This window comes from Taeniopygia guttata, chromosome 8 (assembly GCF_048771995.1).
Source record: "Taeniopygia guttata chromosome 8, bTaeGut7.mat, whole genome shotgun sequence".
NCBI lineage: Eukaryota > Metazoa > Chordata > Aves > Passeriformes > Estrildidae > Taeniopygia > Taeniopygia guttata.
The window spans coordinates 2,396,218-2,422,629 of record NC_133033.1 but is presented as its reverse complement, the minus strand read 5'-3'; the positions used below and the strand labels follow the sequence as shown (position 1 = coordinate 2,422,629).

The following is a 26,412-nucleotide window of genomic DNA, read 5'->3' as shown; positions in this document are numbered from 1 at the left end:
TAAGAACATTAAATTCTGCTGAGAGCTGCTGCACTGACACTGCCCACGCTGCTGATGGGCAAGTTCTGGCTGATAATCATCTCAAGAGAAGATGTTTTTCTGTGGATGGATCCTGGAGTGGTTTGGGTTGGAAGGGACCTTAAAAGATCCTCCAGTTCCATCCCCCTGCCATGGGCAGGGACACTTTCTACTGTCCCAGGTTGTTCCAGCCTGGCCTGGGACACTTCCAGGGATGCAGGGGCAGCCCTGTGCCAGGGCCTGCCCACCTCACAGAGAATTTATCCCTCATCTCTGATCCATCCCTACCCTCTGGCAGTGAAGCCATTCCCTGTGTCCTGTCCCTTGTCCCCAGTCCCTCTCCAGCTCTCCTGGAGCCCTTTTAGGCCCTTCCAGGAGCTCTGAGCTCTCCCTGAAGCCTTCTCTTCTCCATGCCCAGCTCTCTCACCCTGTCAAGGCTGAGCAAAGTGGTTTTTTCTGACCACTGAGGACCCTCAGAGTCCCCTCTCCTCTCCGTGCAGCAAAAGAAAGGGACACACTGGAAATGCCCATAAATCGTGTTCAGCCCAGCTCCTCCTCATCCTTTCCCCTCATGGCTGATGGGCTGCTGAGCCTGTGAAGATCATTAGATTAATTCTTTTCCTTGCTGTGACTTAATTGTCTCCATTTGTCCTGTGCAGTGCTCGCACTGGGGGTGTGTTTCTCCTTGTCTATATTTAGTTTGATCTCTACAGTGACAATGGAATGTATAAATTAAGGCTGGCTCTGGCTCTTTGTGGCACTGAGATCCCACAGATGATTTTTTTTGTGCAGCCTGGTACTCTGACAGCAGGAATTTTGGGCACTGGGAGATTCCAGGGGCAGCATCAACCCATCCTCGATCCCTCAGGGTCCACAGGAGCAGAGGAGCTGCTCCAGGGGATATCCTGGGGGAGCTGCTCCTCCCTGGGGAGATGGTTTGAAGGGCAAAGAGGGATGAAAATCAACATCCTGGGGATGCAGCTAACCAACAAAAAAATCAGAAAATCAACAGCCTGGGCTGCAGGGATGGGAACAGGAGGGAAAGGGGCATTGGAGAGGGTAGGGGAAGGCAGAAAACTCTGTGGTACCTCCCTGCAGAGCTGCAGAACAGCCAAAATGAAGTTCCCTGTCCCCAAATCGAGGGGGAGGCAGGCACTTCCCAAAGCCACCCCCATGATGAGCAGAAAATCTCCCACATTTATTCTGCTGAAATTGGAACTTCCTCCTTCCTCAGGGAAGCAGCAGGAAAATTCCTGTCTGCAAGTGTGGATCCAGAGCTGTCAGGTGAAAAATACTCAGTGAAAACTGTCCAAAAATTGTTTTATGGCTCTTTTTGTTTGCAGTTGGGCCTGGCAGAGATGCCTGTGCTGGGTTTTGCACACAAATCGGGGGAATTCCTGTAAAAAATATCCCACCTTGTCATATCTGTGCAGGGACCCCCCCCTGGGGATGTGGGGGGTGTCACTGATCTGAAGAAAAACCTCAAAAATTGCTGGTTTGGTGCTGTGCAGGTGTGGGAAGTCACCCAGAAAAGCCACAGCCATGGGGACAGGAACACACACAGGGAAAGAAAGGTTTAATATATTTTATTTGTACATAAAGGAGGCATTTTGGGTTATAGATTAAAAAAAAAAATAAAGGCGGATAGAAGTTTGAGATAGTGAATGCTCTGGACTGAAAATGTGAAGAAAGGAAAGAAAATTGAGCAGATGGCAGATTTCCATGGAAAACAGAGGTCAGGGCTGTTCTCCCCTCCCTGCAAGGATGGGGGCACAAGGCAGCTCAGAGACATTTTTTCACTATGTGAACTGACTGAACAACAACCAGAGTGGTCCAGAATTTACTTCTGCTTACAAAAAAAAAAAAAAAAAAAAAAAAAAAAAAAAAAAAAAAGAGTAATTAACTAATCAGGGAGATCTGGGTTTGCTCCACCAAAGCTAAGGGAGAGCACCGAGTGGGTCCTGATGCAGCAGAACAAGGATGCTTGCTTTGCAAAGTGGGGTCTGAGCCCTGCCTCCCTCTCTGTCAGCAGCAGAGGGATTGAAGAAAAACCCTGACCTACCCTGTGGATGCTCCAGCACCTAAATCACGGCTCGGCTTTACAGGAGGAGTTTGGGAATATTAAAATGGAGCAAAGGAAAAGCAAAGAGCAAACGCTGCTCCAAAAGGCATCTGCCAGCAAAGCCACTCCACGGAGCTTTTGGATAACATTACCACACCCTGGGATGGGAATCTGCTGGGATCTTCCAGTGCTTGGAATGCCCCACCCCACCATGATTCAGAGCCTGTCAATGGGCTGCACTTCCCCGTCAGCTCAAACTTAATTAGGGAAAAATAACAGCCATATGGTAATTCCAAATCCAGGCAAAACAATGTCTGCGTGTTTGGGTCTGGCATACTCAAATATTTTCCTAGAGCATTAATTTTTAATTCTTATATCAGACCCGCAGAAGCAAACATAAATAGGATTTTATGCTTTCCATAATCCATCCAGCTTGTGTTTGTTGTTACATACACTGAGTAATCGCTGCCTGCCACTACTTACAGAAGAGCTGATAATAAATATTAGGACACAAACTTACGAGTTAAATGAGATACAGTTAAGTAGTCGATTAAAAGGACACCCATAACCTCAGGTTACAAAAGACTAAGTAGTGCTGCTCTAATGTGCTTTTCTCATTCGTTTTCGGGTGCTCACCTGTCAAATCCCCCCGGGAGGAGCGGACAGGAGAGTTTGGAGCTGTGAATGAGGAGGATGAGGCACAGGGAGCTTTACTGGTGGTGCAGGGAGGTTCCTGCCCTGTGACCCCGCTGTCAGGGAGGAGATTTGGTCACACCGGGAGGGACGGGCTGAGCTCGATGTGGGCTCGCAGGAGCGCGGCGACATCCCCGTGGGCCAAGGACAGCGCTGAGTTGCCTCCCTGCAGGACACAGAGGTGAGAATGAATCCCTGCTCCGTCCCCAAACCTTCCATTCCTCCCTGCCTTACACCGAGTCCCCGTCCCAAACTCCCCTCTGGGCCTCGGCCACCCCAAACTCAGCCCAGCCTCTGCCCGGCCCTGGTGCCCTCCTGAGTGGCTCTGATAAAATTGTAGTTTAATTAGAAAACGCTTCCATAATTCCAAACGCAGCCCTGTGGCCCAGCAGGAGGAATTCCCACCCATCTCCATCCTACACATCCCCATGGACAGGAGGAGTTAATTGCTGCTACATCCTTGGAGCTGAAGCTCTGCTGATTCCACCTGGCCAGGATTTCAGGATTTCAGGATTTCATCTGGGTATTTTTCGGGTTACAGCAATCTGCTGCCCAGCCTACGGCTGTCACAGCCACCCACCCATGGCACAGCAGCACCAAAACCAGGGGTACCCTCCTGAAAGCAAAGCCCTGATGAGAAAAGGGACTGAAATGTCACCTGTTCCCTTCCCTGCGGAGGCTCACCTTGTCGGTCAGCGTGAGCAGGCAGCCGGGCTGGGCCAGGAGCAGCCGGGCGATGTCGGCGTTGTCCCGGCGACAGGCGAGCATCAGCGCCGTGCTGCCCTCCTCGTCCTGCACGTTGACATCGGCGCGGCACGACAGCAGCGCCCGCACCATGTCCGGCCGGTCGTGCCGCACCCCCAACATCAGCGCGGTCTGCCCGCCCTGAGGGACAGGGACGGGGACAGGGACAGGACAGGGACAGGGACAGGGACAGGGACGGGGACAGGGACAGGGACAGGGACAGGGACAGGGACGGGGACAGGGACAGGGACAGGGACAGGGACAGGGACAGGCTGAGCAACCCCTGTGCCCTGACACAGCCCTGCTCGCTCAGACTGTCGGGGAGGTGGTAATAATAATTATTATAATTTTAATTTTAAGTCAACATTATTATTATTATTATTATTATTATTATTATTATTATTATTATTATTATTATTATTATTATTATTATTATTATTATTATTATTGATGATAATAATAATAATAATAATAATTATTATAATATATAATACATAATATATAGTATATTATCTATAATATATACTATATTATAGATTATATATTATTTATTATGTATTATATTATATATAATACATAACTATATATTATATATTATATATTATATATAATTATATATAATATTATATATTATATATTACATAATACAATTATTATATAATTATATAATTTAATATATATAATTATATATAATTATATATATAATAATATATAATATATAATAATTATTGTTATTGATAATAATAATTCTTATTATTGTTAATATTTATTATTATTAAAATAATCTATCATATTTTAATAATATAATACTAGTATAATATATAAAATTATTATTAATATATAATATTGCCTATATAACAATATATATTATATAATAGTACAGTATAATATTTATAATAGTATATTATAATATATTATAGCTATTCTATAATATGTAGTAATTATAAAATATTATAATAATTATTATAGTTATTAATTTAATAAATTATGCTTACAATTAATTTAGGTAATTATTATTATTAAAATGATAATATTTTAAAATAATTTCTAGTAATTCGAATAATTTAAATAATTATCAATTAGTTAATTTAATTAATTATTAATTATAATATAATTAAATTATATTATAATTATATTATTAACTGATATTAAATTTGTAAAATTGTGTATATATAAGTATAATTATTAATACAAAAATTATAATAATTATAATAATTATAGTGATAATTATAATGATAATAATAATAATAAATAATTGTTGTTGTTGTTTCATGTACAGAATAATTGACTAATTTAGATTGGCAAAGCTCTCCTAAGATCACCGAGTCCAACCCTTAACCCAGCACTGCCAAGCCACCACTGATCCACATCCCATAACCACGTATCACACATCACATGCTGCAAATGCTAATAAATGACATTAATATTGCATCCCACTGCAGGTTATTATCAAATCACACTGGGGCTCCTCAGAGGTGCTGTGAGAGACGCCCGATCATTGTGGAAGGTCCTTGCAGCAGCGTGGCCAAACTGCCCAAATGTGGCTTCCCCCAATCCTCCTGGGCAGTTTATTCACATCTGGACTGACTTTTACAGCAGTTTGGGAGCAGAGCTGGGTGAGGGCTCTCTCATCCCTAAACAAAATTGGTGACTGATGAATGTCACCAGCAAACCTGGGGTTCACCCCTCACTGCTCCTCCCCAACACCACTTCTGATTTTTGCCTCAGAAAAACTCGTTTGCAAATTTTTCAGCCTTTTTTTTAGTTTCTCCATTTACCCCAGGGAGCTGCTGGGTGGCCAGGCTGCAACTCAGGTGAGGTTTTTTTGGGAACGTTTGGGAAGCAGCAACTCCCACCCCACTCCTGCTGCCCATCCTCAGCCTGGCGCTGCCATGGAAGGTAAAGGAACCCAAATACTGCCCCAGCTGTTTCCTGCCACACACCTGGGCAGCTCTGAGGTTGACATCCCCCTCCCTCAGCAGCCTCATCACCACCTCCATGTCCTGCCGGGTTTCGGGGGCCGCCAGCGGCGTCAGCATCACGGCCGTGTAGCCAGCACGGTTCTGCAGGTCCAGGCAGCTCACGCCTGCAGGGGGTGGATCCGGATCACCCAGAGGGAACAGAAAGGAAAGAGCGAGTCAAACAACGTGTGGCGTCTTCTATTCCCAGAAAAAGGAGTTATTCCATCATGATACAGGGCAGGGATTTATCTGTTTTGAATATCCAGGCTGGTGAGCGCAGCACTAAACAGCCCCTGGTGCTACAGTTAATTACAACTGTTGAGGTCAACTCAATTAACTTTGAAGACCACAACAAGTAGAAATTAAAGGGGGATAATTAATGCCTCAAGCACATGCTGGTTGGAGCTGTGGGCTGTTTGCTTTGGCTCCCGTGGCAAGGGAGCAGCAGAGAGACGCCCATCACCCAACGGGCTTGGAAAACATCCTGGCCCCGTTTCACTCATTTTTCACTTCAAAAGAGCCCAATTCCAGCTCCTCCACGAGGAATGAGCTGTGTCTGAGGGTGAGGGCTGGAGTCCAGCCTTGCCCTGAGGAACCAGCTGCCTCAAACCCTTCCCTCCCTGCGCCTCCGCAGCAACAATCGGGTTATAGATGTCTATGATAATCTGCCATTTCCCAAACATTTCATGGATTGTCCAGCCCATGAAAAAAGGCCAAAGTGCCTCTATTCTCTCAGAGCACGAGCACATTTTTGCCCTGTAACAAACTCAGCTGAGATTTTTGTTCTTTCATTGCAACACAAGCTGAAAGTTCAATAGTTTAACATGGGAGTTTTTCTGCAGTGCTGGGGGGGTTTTTATGCTCCCAGGGGTCTGATCCTCCTGCCCCAAGCCATGATGTGCCTTTGGCTGCTGCAAGAAGCTGGGGAGCCACCCCATCCCACCTGGACTGGGGCCATAAGGGACATTCCTTTGGGGATGGGTCAGGGCTGCTGTATCCAAAGTCAGGCTGCAAAGCCCTCAAGATGTGTGAGGGCATTAATGAGCCTTCATGTCCCTGAGGAGCCTCAGCTGGACCCCCAACTACATCCATGGGCCCAGAGCTGAGCTATGGGGGAGGATGCTGGTCTTGAGGCCAGCCAGGTCTCCTGGATGGACTTCAGCCTTATCCTTGTACTTTGGATGGAGCTTGGGCCCCTGTTTTTCCACTGGATGGACCTTGCCTCCATGTTTGCCTCCTGGATGGCTGCAGGTAGGTGGCTGTTGGTCCTCAGCCCCACCTCTGTCCCACCTCCTTTAGCTCCTGACTGGGAGGACCCTGGACCTCCTTCAGTGCTTGTGACATCTGGGACTGTCCATGTCCCCTGCTCCCTGTGCAGCCATCCCTCATGGGACCACGACCCCTTGGCAGGAGCCATTGCCACCCCTTTGCCCCACAGGAGCCCTGGCTGAGCAGAGTGGCCGTTCCTACCCGTGTCCAGCAGGAGCTTTGCAACCTGGAAGTTGGAGTGGGAGACGCTGTAGTGGAGAGCTGTGTTGCCATTCCTGTCGGGCAGGTTCACCACGGCCTCCAGGAGCTGGGGCTGGATGTCCCTCAGCGCCTCCAGGTACGCTGCCACCACCTCTGGCCTGGAAGACTTGTGGCTGGACACCTGGAACCACTCGTGGGAGATGGAGGCGAGGACGTGCTGCTGCAAACACCGAGGTGTCACCGTCAGTGTCCCTGGTCGGTGTCAGGGCCTCCTGCCTGGACATCTCACTGCTCTCAGCAGCCCCCAGGCTGATTCCACTGCTCCCTGTGCCTCTTTCTCCTCCTCTGACTTGGAAAAGCACCTGAAGCCTCAGCTAGGCAGCAGCCTCCACTTGTAGCTGTGCAGTGCTGCTCTAAAGGGATTTGGGAGGTTATTTGAAGCACAGGCCAAAACCCCACCTTGGGGTTGTGATGCACAACCCTCAGTGTCCAGCACAACGCTGACCGTCAGTGTCCCTGCCCCAGCTCCTGGCCCCGTGTGCTCTGGCACTCGGCTTTGGGTTTGTGATTGCTGCTACAACTTGAGGAGGAAAGGAATTTCCTGTGGTAACTTGGATGAGTAACCAGACAAAGCCTTCATCTTTCTTTCCCCCCCCCCCCTTCCTTTCTTTTTGGCTGCTGTAAAACTGACTCAGATGTCACCTCACCCCCCTCTCCTCACAAAGCTGTCCAGAGCACAGCCTGAAATGTGCCACAGGGATAATCTCATCCATTAAAGCGAACAGAGAGCATGAACCGTGTCTGAAACGGGACTGGGGAATATCTGTACCAGATGCTTGTTGCTTCTGCTCCTGATTTCTGGGAGGTGTTCGCTGAGGAGCTGGCAGGCGGCAAGGAAATCTTCGGAGGGTTTGCATCTAAAGGGAAAAGATTTTGTAAATCCACCATGGGACAGGACTTGCAGGAGGTATCAAACCAAGTAGGAGAACACAGGCAGATTAGGTTGGAATATGTTCAACACATTTAAGTGTCTAAATTACTGGACACAAGTTGTCCCATTGACTTGACACAGATTTTAGGTACAAAGCTAAGCACTTAAGCAGAGGTTTAAGCCCGGAGTCACAGATTTGTGCAGTCAACTTCGTCTATTATAAAAATCCTTAAGTTTGGGGGGGAAAAAGTCCTATTTCTGAACCTGCAAAGAACTTCACCAAAAAACTTTCCATGAGAGGGGAGAAATGAGCTAACTCACCAGACATGACTCAGTGTCGAGTGTAGGGCCTGAATCAATCCCCATTAGATTCTGTAGTAACTCACCAAATATTTAGCTCTTTAAAGCCTTTTCCCTTGCCTGCAGAGGTCACCACTGCTGGTCCACCAGAAGAAGCCCCAACCCAGCCCTGCAGAGCCGTGTCCTGCGGCCACCGGTTACCTGTGAGCCTGGTGCTGAGAGCGGGGTGCTGCTCCTGCTGATGCCTCCTGCTCCTCCTCCTCCTCCTCATCATCATCATCATCATCCTCACACTTCTCCCCCGAGGAATCCCCTCTGCTTTCCCTTCCAGGCTGCTCGGGCTCCACGTCCCCCCCGGCTCTGCCCTCGGTCTCGGTGTCGCTGTCCTCACAGCTGGTGTCTTCCTCGCTTGACGTTGTCTCGTAGCTATTTGAGGACACCACAGGTTACTCCCTCCTTCCCCAGCCACAGCCACGGGGCCTGACCAAGGCTCATGGACCCCACTGGCCCTTGGGTGAAGCCCAGAGTGGCAAGCAGCAAGTTAAAAGGTCTGAGCCACAGCCGAAGTCGGGGTTAGTCTTTGTTGGGCTCCTTAAGCAGCAGGAGTGTGACAGAAGCTGTTAATGAGCAGCAGGCAAGGTTACTTCAGGGTTTGCAGGGATGTCCATCACACACAGCCCGGGCAGGGGCTGGGAGCTGCTGGCACGGTGGCAGGGTGACAGCAGCACAGCCCCCGTGGCAAGGAGGGACTGGTGGCATCGGCAGCCTCGAGGAGCACGAGACAAAAGCCGTGTTTGCACAGCTTTTGTGGAGTCTTTTGGGCTGAAGTCTTTTGGGCTGAATCCACCATTCCAGCAGCCCTGACAGAGGTCTCTCTGGTTGTCTAAAAGTATTAATGTCAATAATGTCTTCCACAAAACAGAACGTTCACTCTGACGGACCCCAGAACTTTCCTCAAAGTAACCAAGACTCCTCCAGTCCCAAGTTGCACCCACTTGGCAGAGCCCAGCAACTGGGAATTCAGAGGAGCAGGGGGTGAGCAGAAAGCAGCACCCAGGCTGGCACACACTGTCTGCCAGCCCAGGGACAGTGACATATGTCCTGCACTCTTCATGCCACCTCAGCACGAGGTGCTGCCTCTGCTCAGCTCACAGGCCAAGGAGTGCTGGATATGGGACACACCTGGAATGGGGAGCACAACCTAAAGTCTCCTTCGCCCCAAGGGAATTCCTTCTTTACCAAAAGTCTTTTCCCAGGCCCTGAACCAAGTGCTGTTGGCTTTGCTGGAGCATGGGGGCAGGTTAGTGGCAGCGTGCCTACCCAGGCAGTGCTGGCCTCCTCCAAAACCCACCAAGATCAGTGGGAATCTTCCCATGGAACCTTCCCATGGAATCTTCCCACCTTCCCCAGCTGGGTTTTGGAGGGAGCCCCAGGAGAAGGGTGTGCAGAGAGTGTCAGTCCCCAGCATGTCCCTGCTGCTCTGAGCACTCCACCACCCTTCCTCAGCGGGGTTACTCACAGGTTATCAGTGCTGGATTAAAGAAGGGAGAACAGAGGCTCTGTTTCAACTGGCCTTTTAATCAGGAGGGGAAGAGAGGGGGAGAAAGAATGACTTCTCCAGCGATACTGAGGACATTCCACATTAAAAGGCAGTTTTTATCTTCTGAATGGATGCTTACCCACCATTTACCCCAACAAACTGGAGATTCTTTTTGGTCCCATTGCCTCCTGCATGGAAACCATAACCTTTCTTTTTCATGATGGATTTAAGACTTGTGGTTGGAGAGTTTTCTACCAAAATACAAAATAATAGATTAATTAAGCAGATGTGCCATAATTAGCAATAATTATTCCCAACCTCTAGCAACAAGCCACAAATCATAATTGCAAGCGTCTTACTTCATCTTATAAGAGTTTTTTGAGGTCTTGCAAAACTGCAGATGCAGCTGACCACAATCTGAACCTGCCCTGCCACCTTTAATATAGGTCTCAAACATCTCCAGGTGACTGGGAAGATAAAGGAAGTGACTGGGAATTATGTATTTGTCCTATGAATATAAGTAGATTTTACTCTCGTAATACTGTTTTGGTTTTGGGGGTTTTTCCCCCAGTAGTAATGCATTGGAAAATTCCTATATAAATCTGCTATAATACTACATGGATGAGTTTTTCCATTGGATTTTGGATGTTGTTTATATATTAAGGAATAAGTCACTTATCTATTTGCAAGTCCCTTCCCTCCCTCCCCCAGAGAACAGGCATTGGATTCGCATCTTCATATAAGCCCAAAATTATTTTAGATTAAGGTCTGTGAGTGGAGACAGATCTTTTCCCAGCCTGGTTGCTCAGTTAGTTTGATTGGTTTGGGTTCTGGAGAACTCCACACTGATTTACCCCAGATGAGCACCAGCCTCATATTTTTGCAAACTGAGATGTCCAATCTGAATAAAAAGAATGTTTATTTGATGGAACAGCCACCAGTGTGGCAGCTTTTGGAAGCTGATTCTGCATATAAATGAGCCACTGCTTTATGAGCTCCTACATCATTTTGTTTGCTTTTCACCATGTCAGATCCATAACTTGTGACGTGCACGGATTTGCCTTTCTCATCACGCTTTGTCGAGACTATTCCTGATCTGACTGACAACAACTGTTCCACCACATCCCCCCTGCTCCACGCTGGAATAAATGGGAAAAGATTTGGCCCGGACACATCGATGCCTGTGCCAATATTATTTACCCAACTGTTGATAGTGTGTGTTGGAATTCTCCTTATCCACGGGCCCTTGCGAGGAGTAGGCAGAGAGCAGGGAGTTTAGGGAATTAACTAATTGGTTCTGGATGGAGCTGAGCTTGGAGGCCGGCTGCTTGATAGCACTGGCCAGCTCGGGGTACCCGTGCTCCAAGCACAGCCACTGCTCCTGCAGGAGCTCCTGGATCTTTTTTACATATTGGCCAATGGGGTCAACAGCCGGGAGGTCCTCGTGGCCAGGGGCACCTTCCTCCTGCAGCCCTTCCCGAGGTTTATCTTCTCCAAAGCCTGCCTTGCTTTCGGCTGCACTGGGGTCAAGGGAGTCCTGGTGGTTGTGGTTGTCGTCGCCGGGGTGCTCGTGGATCTGCAGCGGGGTGAAGCACGGAGCAGGGAGCCCATCCTCCAGGCTGGTCTCACCAGAACGTCCCTCTGCTCCAGCACCTGCCCAGCCCTGCTCTCTGCACACCTCCACGGCCCGTGCACCGGTGTCCTCTGCCCCGTGGGCGCCGCAGCCGATGGATCTGGTGGAAAGTGGGATATTGACGTTGATGCCTTTGTCCTGGAGCTGGGAGAGCTCGGTGTTCACCGCAGCATCGAGGTGCCTCCGCAGCTCAGCCCCTTTGGACTTCTCCTGCCGCAGCTGCTCTTCCAGCTGAGCTTTGGAGCTGGCCAACAGCAAGATGCTTTTCTCCTTCTCCTGGATCTCATGATCCTGCTGCTCCAGCACTGCCCTGACCAGCTTGAGCTCCTCTTTCTTCTTGGCCAGCTGCTCCTCCAGGTCAGCGATCTGCTGCTTCAGCGCCGTGACCCCACTGGGCTCTCCATGGCCAGGGGCCTGGGGAACACCGCTCTCCTTGTCCCCTCCAGCCTGGACACTCCTCTGCTCACCTTCCCTCAGCACATCCACATCCACCTCGCTGACCCTCAGCCCATTTTCCGCAGGGTTCACTCTCTCCTCCTCCAGCCGGAGGGCGGCCGGTGCCTCTGCTTCACCCCCGGCCACATCGGAGCCATGAGCGGCGGCATCGCCCTCCTCGGCGCCGCTCTCCATCACCGCCTGCAGCTGCTGGTTCAGCCTGAGGGGCGGCAGGGCCCCGCCGGAGCCATCCCGCTCCGAGCCCCCGTCCCGCGGCGGGGCCGAGGCGCCGCTGTCCGAGCCGGGCCGGGAGGAGCTGTGGGAGCCGTGGTGGGGCTGTGGAGGGCTGCGGAGGGCCGAGGGTCCCGCCGGGGGGCTGTGGCCGGGGGGCAGCGCCTCGGGCATGCTGGAGGCCCGCAGCAGCTGCGGCCGGCCCAGCTCCGCCTGCCGCCGCGTCTCCAGCAGCAGCGCCCGCCGCCGGTAGCTCGGCCCCGGCTCCGGCTCCGGCTCCGGCAGCGGGACCCGCGGCGGATCCTCCCCCAGGGATGATGCCTTTCGCTGCGGGAAGGAGCAGGTGGAGGTCCAGCTCTTGCTGGGAGCGGTGGTGGAGCAGCCGGAGCGGGAGCCGCTCTCCGGCAGGCTGAAGTTGCGGGGCAGGGTGCTGAATTTGGGCTGCTTGGCTCGGCGGTGGATGTGGACCCGCCTGATGGTGTTGCCCTTCTCGATGTCGTCCACGTACTTCAAGAAGTCCAGGTCCAAGTGGAAGCCGTAGGGTGTCTCCAGGGAGTAGGGGAGGCTGCGGGGATGCTCCCTGTCCCCATCGGGTTGGGGTGGCTGGCCATCTGCTGAAACAACCCCCCAGAAAAATAATAAACTATTGAATTTTGGGGAAAAAAACCCAAACCAGAGCAGCGGGGGGATGTTTTTTCTCTTTTCATCTCAGTTTTGGGCAGGCGGGGGCTGCAGCTCATTATCGTGGAGGCTCGTGGTGAAGCTGTGCAGAGACATGGTGACACGCACCAAGCTCTGATCTGGTTTTCCAGAGGTGCATCAGGTAATTATTGCAATGAGGAAGCCAAAAATTTCCTGAAATCATGGCTCTAATTGGCAATTAAGCAAACAGCAGGTTTTGCAGGCAGAGCTACATGTCTGTGTAGGTACAGAGAGCTGCCTGGTGGATAATAAATCTAGCTCAATAATAGAATGTGGGATCAACTATGACAATGACATTTTTCAAGGCTTTTGGATTGGTTCAAACTTTTCAGTGGCATAAGCAGTGCACACCGAGCAGGAAAATCATTGCCTCGTTTCACTTGCAACCACCAGGTCACAAATTATTCCTTGAAAATGACGGATCTGGGCAGAGGCTGCTGCTCAGAGCTGCAGCCATGCAGAACACGCATCCCAAGGTGACCGGCTCAGCTCCCAGCACAGCTCCTAATTCAGGCAAATCACCACTAAATGGGTGTCACTGTGTTTGCCCACCCAGCCAGCACAGGCAAACAACAGCTCTCAGCCAGTCTCCCACTTTAACACAGCCATCTCCAGCCTGCAAACATTCACAGCCCCCAAATTTCCCACCTGGAGGGTTAACAGTTAAATTTCTGCACTTTCCCGTATGCAGCAAGTCCCTGAAATCACAGTGGTTTGGGATCTGAGCACACAAGCTGGGCTCAGTGAGGAGGAGGCACCAGGACCTGTGGCTGATCCCTTTGTCTCCACCCTGGTGCAGCAGCTGGAGAGGACCAGGACAATTTGGAACAGATTTTGGTGCTGCTCATCCCAGTGCATCGCTGAGATTGGAAGCAGCACGTGAAAGTCAGAGGAAGGACAGAGGGAAGACACCACTGGGGTCATCCCAGGGCACAGCTGGAGGGTGGGAGCAGGGATCTGTCACAGAGCATGGGAGGACAAATATGTGCTGATCTAGAGCTGGGACCTGCTTTGCTGTGGTTTTTTAAGAAATCTGCATCATAACGAATGATGCATTTTTCACCTCTTGGTTCCACATCTACAGAACAGGTTGTTTACAGCATTTCTGATAAGGAAATTACTCCAGGGCTTGGTTGGGGTTTTTTTAAAAGGAATAAATGAAGAAAAAAAACACCCTGTAGGCTACATACCTTCTGTCTTCTCCATGGTGGGGTCTAACTGGGCTGTCACTTAAGCATCTTCTGACAAGGGCTGAGGAGTCGCTTCACCCTTGAAAAAAGAAATAGATACTTCTAATTTAATAAAATAACAGGCTCAGCCATGTGAACTTCATCTCTCCTTAAAGCCTTACAAGCCTTCAAAGGCCACCCCCCTCCCACTTCCCATCTTCTGCAGCCCAGTGGTGTCCAAGGGCTTTGAAGCTGCTAAAATCAATAGTTCCTTTTCCAGAGACAACAACTTGCGACCCATCCCAGGGAGCTGCTCCTTGTAAAACATCCCCTGCAGTACAGAGGGTCTGGCTGCCAGCGAGGACAGACAGACATCTGGGATGGCACAGGGACTCTCCACTGACTCCTGTGAGCTGGAGATACCCAACACGATAAAAGCTCCCTAAACTACACACAGAAATGACTGGTTTGCTGTTTATTTTTTTGAATCCATAAGCAAAGATTCAAAATTTATGCTGAATCTCGTTCAAATAACAGCCATTACTTCAGAGCACGTCCCTGCTGTTAAAAAGAACCTCCACCAAATTGCACTGAACCACAGACTAATTGCTTCCAGCTCAGGGAACAACTTCAGGTGGAGATCTACCACAGCCAACGCTGAGATCTTCACATCATTTCTGGGCTGTTTTACCCTCCAGCTCCTTCCCATCACGTGCACATGGATGAGACCCTCCTGGAGCATGAGAAATTAAGGCTGGGAACAACCAAGAAAGATGCTGGGTGAAACTTCTCACCTCCAGAGCCTTTAGAAAGGCACAGGGAGGAGGCAGGGAAGGGTGAAGGAGGCTGGGGCAGTTGGAGGTTCCCTGGCTTGTGTCAGAAGGACAACAACGCTCCAAGTGAGAAGGTCTGGTTTTAATTTCTGCTGCAGAGGATGACGTGGGAGTTTCCTGAACAGTAGGTTGTTTGCTTATGATTCTCCTTACAGTATCTGGTTTGGTTCCTGGCCAGAGATGGCCCCACAGCTGCTTGGAAGTCCATCCCTGCTCCTCCAGTGCATCCCTGAGCTAGCCAACATCCTCAGGGCAGGACCCAGCCTGTGCTGAGCCAGCCCCAGCTCACACCCATCTCATGGACCGAAACACCAGAGGCTGAACTCATGTTCTGCATGCAGAGCTTTGCCTCAGCGAGGGCTGCAGCACTTGACCAGAGTTCCAGAGCTCCCCACGAAGGGGCTCCAGCTGACCTTTACCAAAGACCAGCTGAAAAATGGAGTCAAATCCTGCTGTATTGTTACCACAGGACATTGCCACATCCCTGCAAGTGTCCAAGGCCAGCTTGGACAGGGCTCTGAGCAACCTGGGATGGTGGAAGGTTGCATTTCATGGAATGAGATGATCTTCAAGGTTCCTTCCAACCCAAGCCATTCTATGATTCTATAACAAACACTTTGAAAGATCAAAACCTTTTAAAGAAACAATCAGTTGTCAATCACATGGGTGTGTTTATGGCCAATGTAGAGCCTCGATGGGAAGTCAGGAAGGTCCCAGCCCAAGGAGAACATCAAAGCTCTCCAAAGCTCCAGCAGGGCCACAGAGGGTCACGCTGATGCCCACCCAGCACCTTGTGAGCTCCTGGAAAGCTCCTGAAGTGCTGTCCAATTAACCACACTCCTTTTACAAAGGACAACTCCTTCTGTCTCCTCCTGCCACTGAACTGCACGTGCCAAAACAAACACCAACCTCTTTCTCAAATGTTGTTTCTTCCCCTTAATTTTCCAGCTGCAGCCAAATCCAGCCTGACCAGCTACACTCCACTCTTCTAGGTCATTTATTGAGAAGGGAGGGGGGAAAGCCAGTGCATAGGATGGTTTTTAACATCTAGATAATCACATTTGGATCATTTATGAGCTGGCCAGGTCCCAACTCTGCAGCCCAAATTGATACTACGACTACTCTCCTTTGACCAATCTACTTCAAAATTGCCTTGTAAAAGGATGCTGAATGTTCCCAACCAGCTTGCTGATGTCCTCCTGTCCCCTCTGGGGCAGCTCAGGCATGGAAAAGATGGCTTAGAGCCAAAAATGTGCCTCTTTGGACCCCACAGCTGCTCTCCCATGCCTGTCCCTAAGAAAAATGAGATTAAAATATGAAGTCATCTGCCAGAAGTAGCAGACCCCTACACCCAGGGTCCAGCCCATAATTTGAGGCAGGGTAACAGTTTTAGGTGCGTCTCCATCCTGCTAAAACCTGTTAGCCTGACCCTCTGCCAGGTTCTACATTTGCTGAGTTTTCTCTGTTAAATAAAATTGAAGAACATTTCTTTTTCTCCCCATGCATCGCTGATTCTTACCTTTGCTACACAGAGAGGCCATGGGGAGGATTAATCCAGATTGGAATTAGGCTGTTTATCTCAAGGCAGGAATAAATACAGAAATGGAAATGGAGAAGCCAAATATGTGAGAACGCAGCAGCACAGAGCGAAGTGGTTTTATTCCCAGGGGCAGCCCCTTTGCAGGGACAATGTACTGTCTTTTTAACCAGCCTGGACTCAAGCACTGGCTCTTTACACTCACATTTAACCCCTCTTTCACTCCATCCCACTTGCCAGGCAATGTGAGCAGCTCCCCCATCCACCCCAGCCAGCAGAAAGGAGAGCACCATGACTCCCCAAAACATTTAAATAACCCATTAACTCGACCACATGCCACAAATACCCACAAAATCAATTCTCCCAGCATGTCTTGCTAGTGATTTTAACTGGGAAACAGTTAACCCTGAGCCTATAAACAACAAGATAATCCAGCAGCACGTTAGCACAGTCTTGTTAGCTGTAACACAACATGATGTGAGCTCTGCCTGTCTGCTCTCCTGCACTGCAGCAGCAGCTCCAGCACTTCGTGGTGAAAGGAAAAACTGGTTAGCAAAGCATTTTGTCAGGTTACCTGCTCAGGCTGGCACCTACAAACCCCCAGGGGAGCAGCAGCTCTTGCCTCCCTCCAAAGCATCTTCTCCCACGGCAGCGAAGGGTTCGGAGCAGCGAACGCGGCGTGGCTGGACCCCAGCCTGTTCCAGCAGTTACAAAGTTGGTCAGCTGAGCTGTGACCTTGCTCACAAAGCAAATACAAGTTTAAACCAAGAAGCACAAAAGAGGGATTGATTTTCCAACAGAGCAGCCCACGGCTCTCGGATGACCTTTGCGAGGACAGCTCAGTCCCGGTGCGTAAAACGAGTTACTTTTCCACGGAATTGCTATTTGTCCCGGAAAACACAGAGCACCGAGCGCTGCCTGGGCTGTGGAGGGGGGTGCCCCCTTATCAGGGCTGATAATTGAAGAGAGAGTCAATAATTAACGGCGCTGCTGCTGTACCTGATGCTGCAGCTGCAGCCCTCTGCATGCTGCACCTCCGGGCTGGAGCATTAGCAATTCCAGCAGCGCCTCTCCCGAGGAAACGCTGCCGCCACTCGCAGGCAGCAGAAGGGCTCAGTGTCCCCAAATTTCCACGTGTGGAGCAGGCACAGCCCCTTGTCCCCCTCGCCGTGTCCATCCATCCACAGCCCCGGGAGATGCCGGATGGGATGGGCGGCACGGGGGGGGGACAGTGGCACTCTCCGTCTCCAACTCGCCAGCCCTTGGCTCTGGGGTTATCCATCCCAGCTGCCAGCTGGCAGCAGGCAAGCCAGGGGTCAGCTGGCACAGCAGACAAGTGGAACAGGCTGCCCGGAGGAGCTGTGGCTGCCCCTGGATTCCTGGAAGTGGCCAAGGCCAGGATGGATGGGGCTTGGCTCACCCTGGGATAGTGAAAGGTGTCCCTGCCCATGGCAAGGGGTGGAACGAGATTTAAGGGCTTTAAGGTCCCTCCCAAGCCAAACCAGTCTGGGATGCTGTGATTTTGGGCAGGGTACTCGTGGCACGTGGCTCAGTGACGGGCAGAGTGCCCATCCCAAGCCTGTCCTGAGCTCCTGCATTGGCATTCCCCTCGGACACCCTGGACTGCTGCCCCTCCAGGCTGGCAGCAGGGACAAATCCCTCAGTCTCCACACTGAACTTGCAACAACCTCATGCTTGCAAAGGCTGAGGGCTTCAGGGCTGCAAAACTCTTCCAGGGCTGGGAAAGAAAATCCTGAGAAGTGGAGACATCCCCTGGGACCTCGGGGCTCTGCTGGGGGCTCTCACCAGGGACCCCCATCCCAGAGCAGTGCCAGCACCTTTCCCATGGCTGAAGGAGCAGCACAACCCCAATCTCATGCTAGGGAGGAAAACCACATCCCTCTCTGTGTGAGAGCAGAGCTGCTGGCGCTGCTCCAGCTCCCTGCAGCCCCCACACGGGACTTTAACACATTAACTTTGAAGAAAAGCAGACAAGTTTTGCCTTAGCAGGAAGCACAGAGAACCAGCAGTGTTTGTCCTTCTGCCAGCCCTCCCCGAGGCACAGATGGGTTAAACTTGGTACCCGAGGGATGAAAAATCATCTCAGCAGCCGGTGAAACGCCGCCTTTCCCACGCGGGGCCGCGACTCCGTGTCCGTGGCTCTTTTCTTCCACAAGCAATTCCTGAGCCTGAGCTTCAACACCAACTCCAGGGCACGCTGCCTCGTTTTCTGCTGAATTCCTCTGCTTTAGTTACGCTCCTGTGTCTTTTCTGAGCACATTCTGCCGCTTGTGCTCTCCAGGCAGAGCAGCACGACGGGAAAAATACGCGTATTTCTATACGGTGCTGGTTTTAAAGTGGTTCTGAAAGAATTGTTTGGTTTTCCCACTGGACAGACCTAGCAGGAAACTAATTTGGAGCATTTCCTCATTGGAATTACCCACATACGACCTACAGCTGTTCCCACATTTAATCCCTCTGGAACTGAAGAAGTCTGTGACCCCTTAAATAAGCTTTTAATCGGGAGCTACGAAGGGAAGGAGTCAAAACACGCAAATTAATTAATTATGGGCTGCTGCATGATGGATTTACATCCAGCCTCTGATAGCTTTGCCCATGGGGATTGCTGCAGGGTGGGAAGTGGGGAAGGGGCTCACCAAGATTGTCCCCCAGGCATGAGAACGGAGGTCACGGCCTGAAACTGCTGCTGCTCCACATCAGGCACCGCAGCTGCCGGGGGCGTTTTGCTCTGCCGGCTGCTCCCACGGATGAGAGGAACCAGACAGCTCTGAAGTGGCTCAAGAGCCATCCCATCCACCCCTCCTGGCCACCACTGTGCCTCCCTGGATGCTGGCAGGGCTGCTGCCTCCCCCTCCCCACAAAGAACCCCTGTGGGATGGAAGGTTTGGGCTTCACCCCCTCTCCTCTCCACCACAAGTCCATTCAGGTTGGAAGGAACAACTGAGATCATCCAGGGGCACCTCCCTGCTCCAGCAGGGTCATCCCAGAGCACCCTGCTCAGGAGTGTGTCCAGATGGGTCTGGAATATCCCCAGTCAGGGAGACTCCACAGCCTCTCTGGACAATCTGCCCAGGGAAGAAGTTCTGCTTCACGTTCAAGTGGAAATTCCTGGGCATCAGTTTCTGCCCATTTCTCCTGTCCCATTGCTGGGCACCACTGAACAGAGCCTGGTCCATCCTTGTCCATCTGACACCTCCCTTTGGATACTTATGCCCATGGATAGGGTCCCTTCTCAGTCATCTCTTCTTGAGACTGACCAGGTCCAACTCTGGGCACAGAGATGCTCCAGGCCCTTCCTCATCTCCACAGCCTCCACTCCAGGAGCTCCATGTCCCTCTTGTCCTGAGGAGCCCAGAGCTGGACACAGCACTCCAGATGTGCCTCACAGGGCTGAGCAGAGAGGCAGGATCACCACAGGGTGACCCACAGACAGAGCTGGCACCCAAAGGGTTACACCCAAACCTGCTCCATCCAGGCGGTCTGGATTGCACAACAACCCCGCTGCAAATGGACATACCAGGAATAAAAACGGCCTCTCGGGGAATATTTGTTGTAGGGATTTTTCAATTCTGTTTTCACTGCAAAGGAAGAAAAATAAGCCACTTCAGTCTGCTGGGGACATGCACACGGGTGGGATCTCCGCTGTGATCCGCTGCCCGCTGGCACAGCCACGGGAAGGAGTTTCCTCCAGGAGAAAAAAAAAAAAAGAGGTTTGAAACCTTTGAAACCTAGTTAAATACAAGCAGTTTAAAGTCCTGGTTTGCACTGCAAGGTTTCCCAAAGTTTCCCCAAGTGACAGCAAACTGGGTTGCTGCTGGGTGACATCTGAATCCCGGGAGTCCACCAGCCAACTCCCCATCTGTGTCTGGCATCACAAAACCACCACTGCCAGTGGTCCTGTGCCCCACAGCATCCCTTGGAATGGCAGCTGAACAGACCTAGAACTACAGTGGGCCTGAGCCACTGCTACAAACCCAACAGCACCCAGGAGGAAAAGTTTCCAAGCTGGATCCACCCCACACATGCTGGGCAGGACTCCCTCCGTGCTGCTGTCACCCATGGCACGTGCTGAGGCAGAGCAGGACTGGATTTAGGATGCAAAACCCATTACTTATGGGAACCTATGTTACCTCTTACTTCATCCTGGGGCCAGTGGATGGTTTCAGCACAGGGCTGGTGACTACGGGACCTTAGCGCACCCCAAGAGGAAAATCCCTCGGCTGCTGCCTGCCCAGAGCATCTCCAGAGCAGAGCTGGGAGCTGGAAGCAATTTGGGAGTGCTGGAGAGGGACGAGCTCTCTCTGCAACCCATCAGCTCATGGCTGATGATGGAGAGGTCCAGGCTGGCCTCCCACCCCCTCTGCACAAAAAGCAGCGGAGGAGGAGCGGATGGGGCTGGAGCTGGGGGCTGTGCGCATGGAAAACATCCTGGAGGCGTGTGGGGCCTCCCCGGGGTTTGAAGGAGAGGGTTCACAAGGAAGCTGAATAATGAACCCGGCACCACTCAATAAAGGAGAGGATCTCTTTCAGCAACCCCCGGGTGTGCAACCCTTGGTGCTTAAAGAGCCATTTCAGGCCCCTTCCTTTCCCTTCCCAGTGTCTGTAATAAAGCTGTGCGGATTCTGATTTTATTAAAGCTGCTCGTTGCTGTCTAATAAATGTTATGAGCTTCCTGCCAGCATTTCCATTAGAGACGGGTCAGACCTGGAGGTATCAGATATCCAAACTCTCTTCCTCCTTTCTGGCTTAGCAGGAGGGGAAAACGATCACATTCACCCCCTCCTCTGATAACCTCTTTTTTGACTGACCTTCAGCTCATTCCAGCCACAGACTCACAAAAGCCTTGGTCGATTCTTGTGATTTTATCCCGTGCCTTGAAAACTGTGGTGTTTTCCCCAAAGTCTTCTTTCCCAGAGCCAGGTGAGCACAAAAAAAAAAAAAAAAAAAAGCACCCAAAGCCCTGAAACAAAAGTGCTCCACAGTCAGAAGGCAGACAAAAATCTGAGGTGCCTCATTTCTAATGTTTACTCGCTTTGCCTCAATCCCACAAGTTTTGAGAGAAAACAATGAAACCCTGCTATGGCTTCTGGTCTCTTCCAAGCTGCTGCTTTCTACCTCCTTGACCTTGGGACAAGTCAAGCTTTGCTGCCACTGAAACAGAATAATTCCCACGTGGTCAAAGTGGGAAATTTTAGGTGCTTTTAGGAAAACCCTATTGTCTGCATTTCTCTCCTCCTCCCTGGGCAACCACGGCAATCCCCCATGGAGACACGGAGCCACTGCACATCGATTTCTGACCCGAGCCAACAAGACTCGGGTCGATCACACTCCTGACAAGTTTAAAAACCTCTTCACACAGGAACATTTCTTTTTCAGGCCACCTGAAACCACCCTGCTCGTTGACTGGGACTGCAGAGAGGGAGGATGTGCTGCTTTCCTCTCTGCTGGTGATTTCTGTGTGGATAACGGGAGCTGGGAGCCCTGAGCAGCATTTCCCACCTCTCGCCCATTTAGGAAATGGGGATTTTCCTCCAGGTTTTTGACCAAGCCTCAACCATTTATTGCTGGTGTAGTTTTCAGCTTTCTCACTTACACCATATTCAACCCTGATGGGCAGAGGAACCAACTGCAGAGATGAATTTAAGATATTTTCACTTTGCAGATGAAGACCTCTGTGTCTGGGAAGGTTTTTCACCATATTTCACATTTCTGACTCCATCAAATCGTCCATTTGAGCAGCATATTTTCTTAATAATGACACCACCTTCTTTTTCAAGTGCTGTTTAAACCCTGGGATGGGTTCTTCCTGAAACAAGATTTCCACTGAGGTTTAAAACAAACAGGGTTGGAGCAGGAGCTCCCAGCAGCCGGTTCCTCCCCACTGCTCTCCCCTGGCATTGTCACTGTGAGGATTTCTGCCCCAAGCCACGGGCTCCTTCACACCCCTGGAGTTGGGGTCAGCGTTTTATTGACCAAAATCTGCATCCCACTGCTCTGGAGCCAGGCACAGTCACATAACCCCTGTCAAATGGGGCAACAAATGGAAAATACAATAACTTTCCATATTGACTTTTTTTTTGCCTCATCAATGGGGCCACGCTCATCCCTGTGGCTGTTCCCAAAGCTTCCTTAAAAAGACCCAAGATTTGATGAGCTGGGCTGCAACACACAGTGACAAAAATGTGACTTTTAAAATATTTGGCAGCTGTAAAACCACCAAGGGAGGGACCTGAATTGGCACTGAGCTCGTGAATGAGCCTGTGTTCATCCAGCACCATGTCCCAGGATCCCAACACCACTCCTGACTCAAGGAGTGCTTTGAGAGCAAACCTCTCCCTCCCAAAAGGTTCCCATGCCAGAAGTTCTTTGATGGGAAGCAATGTCATATTCCTGCTTGGTGGCAAAGAAATCAGTGGGAATAGGACAGACCCAGCACTGCATGAGGGGATGGTACCTGGGAGATAAAACCTTCCTCACAACAGGATTTCTGGAGAGGAGCAGGATGTGACCATGGTTCTCCTACTCCCAGGAACCTGCACCAGGAGTCTGACAGAGCCCACAGCAGCAACAAGCTCCCTGACATCTCCTCTCCCAGCTCCAGGGCTGTTTTAATTAATCCATTCACTCATCCCTCCTCAACCACAGATTCCCCAGCCAGGTCCCTGCTCGTCAGGCTGCCTGTCATTTCAGCAGATATATTTGTTTTTTAAATATTACAATCAAAGTGACAAATAACCAATGATTAACGTGAGGTTACAGGTTTCCCCTCCTCCTTTGCCATCTCAGGTATCATTTAAGAGATCATCTTTGCCCATTTAGCCCATCCAAAATCAAACACAAACAACCTGGAAGACTGCAAAACACATCCAAAGGCAAACTCTGAATTTTTTCACGTTGCTGTGGTTGCTACCCTTGCCCTACAAGAGCAATGTTTTGGGTGTTCACCAATTTCACTTGGGCAACAGAGCTAAAATATTTAATATCTGGGGTGGCTGTGGACAAGGGAAGCCCTTTCTGCTGGTGTCACATCCCAGAGCTGTCAGGAGAATGAGATATTCCTGAAGAGCCCAGACCCACACCCACCCTGCATGGTGAACATCACACCCGGAGCATCCAGACTTCCTCCACCCTGAACTCGCTTCCAGCTGACACTTTCCAACCCACGTTCTGCCTGCAGCCACCTCCTCCTGGACCACCCAGCCCCTTCCCTGGCAAGCTCAGCTCCCTGCTCCCGAATTCTCCCGGAGCACAGCCCGAGCTCGAGGCCTGTGCAATCCGCAGGCTGTGCTGGGGCTTGGCTGAGCCACATCTTCAAGGCTAGGCAGGGGTTTATGGCTGGGCTTGGGGGTTAAACACAGCTCTGGGCACTTCCACTGCAATGCCCAGGGCCTGGGGACCTTTCCCAGCCTTCACACGGTGACCTCTGGGGGTCCCAACAGGGCTCGGAGCTTTCCTGCCCTCTCCCAGCTGTCCAGCCAGGCTCAGTGCCCCCATCCCGGAGCCAGGGGTGCTCTGGAGCCGCTCCCATCCCGGGTGAGCCACGGCTGATGCTGGTGCCGGGCAGCCACGCCAGGGGCCAAGAGCCCGGAGCACCCCCTGAGCATCCTTGGAGCAGACCCAAGAGCACCCTTGGAGCACCCTTGGAGCACCCTTGGAGCAGACCCAAGAGCACCCTTGGAGCAGACCCGAGAGCAACCTTGGAGCAGACCCAAGAGCACCCTTGGAGCAGACCCGAGAGCAACCTTGGAGCAGACCCAAGAGCACCCTTGGAGCACCCTTGGAGCAGACCTGAGAGCATCCCTGGAGCACCCTTGGAGCAGACCCGAGAGCACCCTTGGAGCACACCCAAGAGCACCCTTGGAGCACCCTCGGAGCAGACCCGAGAGCACCCTTGGAGCACCCTTGGAGCACCCTTGGAGCAGACCCTTGGAGCACCCTTGGAGCACCCTTGGATCACTCTCTAAAGCGCTCCCTGAGCACTCTGAAGCATCCCTGAGCACTTCCAGCACACCCCTCTGAACATCCCCCAGCGCAGCCCAGGAGCAGCCTCCGAGCCCCCCCCGAGCATCCCGCAGCGCCCCCGCGCAGCCCCAGCCGGGCCCGAGCCCCCCGCACCCCGCACCCCGCACCCCGCACCCCGCACCCCGTACCTGCCCGGGCAGCGCCGCGATCCCGATCCCGATCCCGATCCCGGTCCCGGTCCCGGTCCCGCCGCCTCCTCCGGGAGCGCCCCGAGGCCGTCCCGGGGGCGGGCCGGACCCGGTGCCCTCCCCCGGGCACGGGGCCGGGGGCGGCCCGAATGGGCTGCGGGCGGGACGGCCAAGGAGGAGCGGCTGCTTTTTGGGATGGTTTTCTATTATTATTATTAACTTTCCCTCTGTTGTGCCCGCTGTTGAACGCTTTATTTATACTTTTGTAGCTCATCCTGTTTGCACAGATGCGGATCAAGAGCGGTGGGAAGGAAGGGAAATCTGCGGGGATGGGCTCGGGATGCAGAAGTTGAACTGTTTTTGCACCAGCTGTTCTCTGGCTCGGCCCTTCAGCCCCGCCCGGTTCACTTCGGGCCCTTGTTCCTCCATGCAATCACATGGAAAATGCAAAGAAAACGCAATTTGGGTCTTAGTGCCCAATCCCATGTGCTCATCCAGCTGCACCAAGTGGGGACAGGCAGAAATCAGTTTAGTGATGCCAAATAATTCCTTCAACACTAAGTAAAGCTTTTGATTTTCCTTGTCTTTGAGGCACAGGGGCAAATCCCAGCCCTGCTCCAGCTGTTCCAGAGCGTGGGAGAGCAGCAGCTCCAGGGATGCTGGGGCAGCACATGATTTCCATCTGGCCAGGAACTCCACACCCAGTGGGGATGGATGTGGCCCACTGGGATCCCCCCTTCCTTCCAGAAGAACCCAAAGACCTTTAAACTCTGACTGGGAACCTCACAGGGGGAGATCTGAGGGCTGGGATCTGGCTTCTGCCCAACCACCCAGTAATTCCAGAGCCCTCCTGGCAGTGCCCAGGCTCCTGGTGAACAGGGAGGGATAAAATATCCCATTACCCAGTTCAGGAGAGACTGGGGCTCTGCCCAGAGGCAGCCTGCCCTCATTTCCATGTGAGGGGCTCAGGTGCTGAGTGAGAGGAACACATTTCCTGAGGAGTCTAACAACAAATCAGAGAGCTGAAGAGAAAGTGTGGGATCCCTCAGGCTTCCCAGGACAGCCCCTACCTCTGCTGCTCAGGGTATTCTGGCAGTGCCTAAAAGAGAGGGATCATGCTACTGGGTTTTTTGTTGCTTTTTTTGGTTTTTTTTTTTTTTTTTTGCTGGTGGAGGTGGGGGGTGATTCTGGCATTATTTTTTTTCTCTCGATCCTAATCAACAAACCAACTTTGATGTGCAGCCATGGCCTTGGAGACACAGCACCTCTCCTGCTGCTCCTGGGACTGTGCACCTTATCCATGACCCATCCCTTGTGCTCATCCCAAAGCCATGATGATCCCTGAGCCCTGCTGACAACAACGAGGCTTTTGCAGCAGGAACTTTGGGCACCAACAGGAAGCTCTTGTGGTCACAGATATTCAGCTGAACTTGCTTTTGTTCTTTTTTCCCTGGGGTTAGATTAAAGTGCTTAAGGGGGGTAAGAAGCTGTGGTAGCAGCTCACAGCACACATTTCTCTAAGTGTGCCTCAAAAAAGCACCAGCTACCAAAAACCCCATTTTTTGAGGAAACAGCCAAACCCATTTCCCCTTTTCAGTCACTGAACTTCTACTTGCTCAACAGCTGGAGGAAAAAGAGTTTTTTCCATGAGCTGTAGGTGCTTGGAAATGTATACAGAGATGTGGATAACTTGTGTGACCCCTCTTTAACCCCAGAGAATAAATGGTGCTTTCAAACAATCCGGGATAAACAAGGGGAACTTCGCTGTCTGCACAAACGAAACCCAATAATTTGTTTAAAAGCGGATTAGGTGAATTTGGGGAGCGCTCCAAGGTGGTTGATACACACGAAAATCGAAGAATCCTGTGAGATGCTGCTTGCCAGGAGCTGGGAGGGGACATCAGGAATGCAACCACAGCCTCTCCCTGCCCATCATCTCCCACTGTGTCCTGCACTCCCCGCTCGGGCAGTGTCGGAGGCCG

At 51.3% G+C, this 26,412-nt stretch overlaps 1 protein-coding gene across 7 annotated transcripts; it reads right to left on the bottom strand.

Annotated features, from left to right (window-relative positions):
• Positions 1-1,588: 1,588 nt before the first annotated feature.
• KANK4 (KN motif and ankyrin repeat domains 4) lies at positions 1,589-24,570 on the bottom strand. 7 transcript variants are annotated; one of them, XM_072932656.1, is made up of 11 exons: positions 24,431-24,477; positions 16,834-16,954; positions 13,911-13,989; positions 10,920-12,632; positions 9,859-9,970; positions 8,381-8,605; positions 7,778-7,865; positions 6,949-7,168; positions 5,461-5,603; positions 3,458-3,658; positions 1,589-2,939 (listed from the first exon to the last, which is right to left on the bottom strand). In XM_072932656.1, the coding sequence occupies exons 3-11, from the start codon at positions 13,924-13,926 to the stop codon at positions 2,850-2,852; spliced, it is 2,808 nt and encodes a 935-aa protein (XP_072788757.1). In that variant the 5' UTR covers positions 13,927-13,989; positions 16,834-16,954; positions 24,431-24,477; the 3' UTR covers positions 1,589-2,849. The 7 variants fall into 7 exon arrangements, with proteins under 7 accessions (XP_072788757.1, XP_030134655.4, XP_072788760.1 ...); XM_030278795.4 differs by lacking the exon at positions 16,834-16,954 and having other exon boundaries at positions 24,431-24,570; XM_072932659.1 differs by lacking the exon at positions 16,834-16,954 and having other exon boundaries at positions 6,949-7,165; positions 24,431-24,570.
• Positions 24,571-26,412: the final 1,842 nt, after the last annotated feature.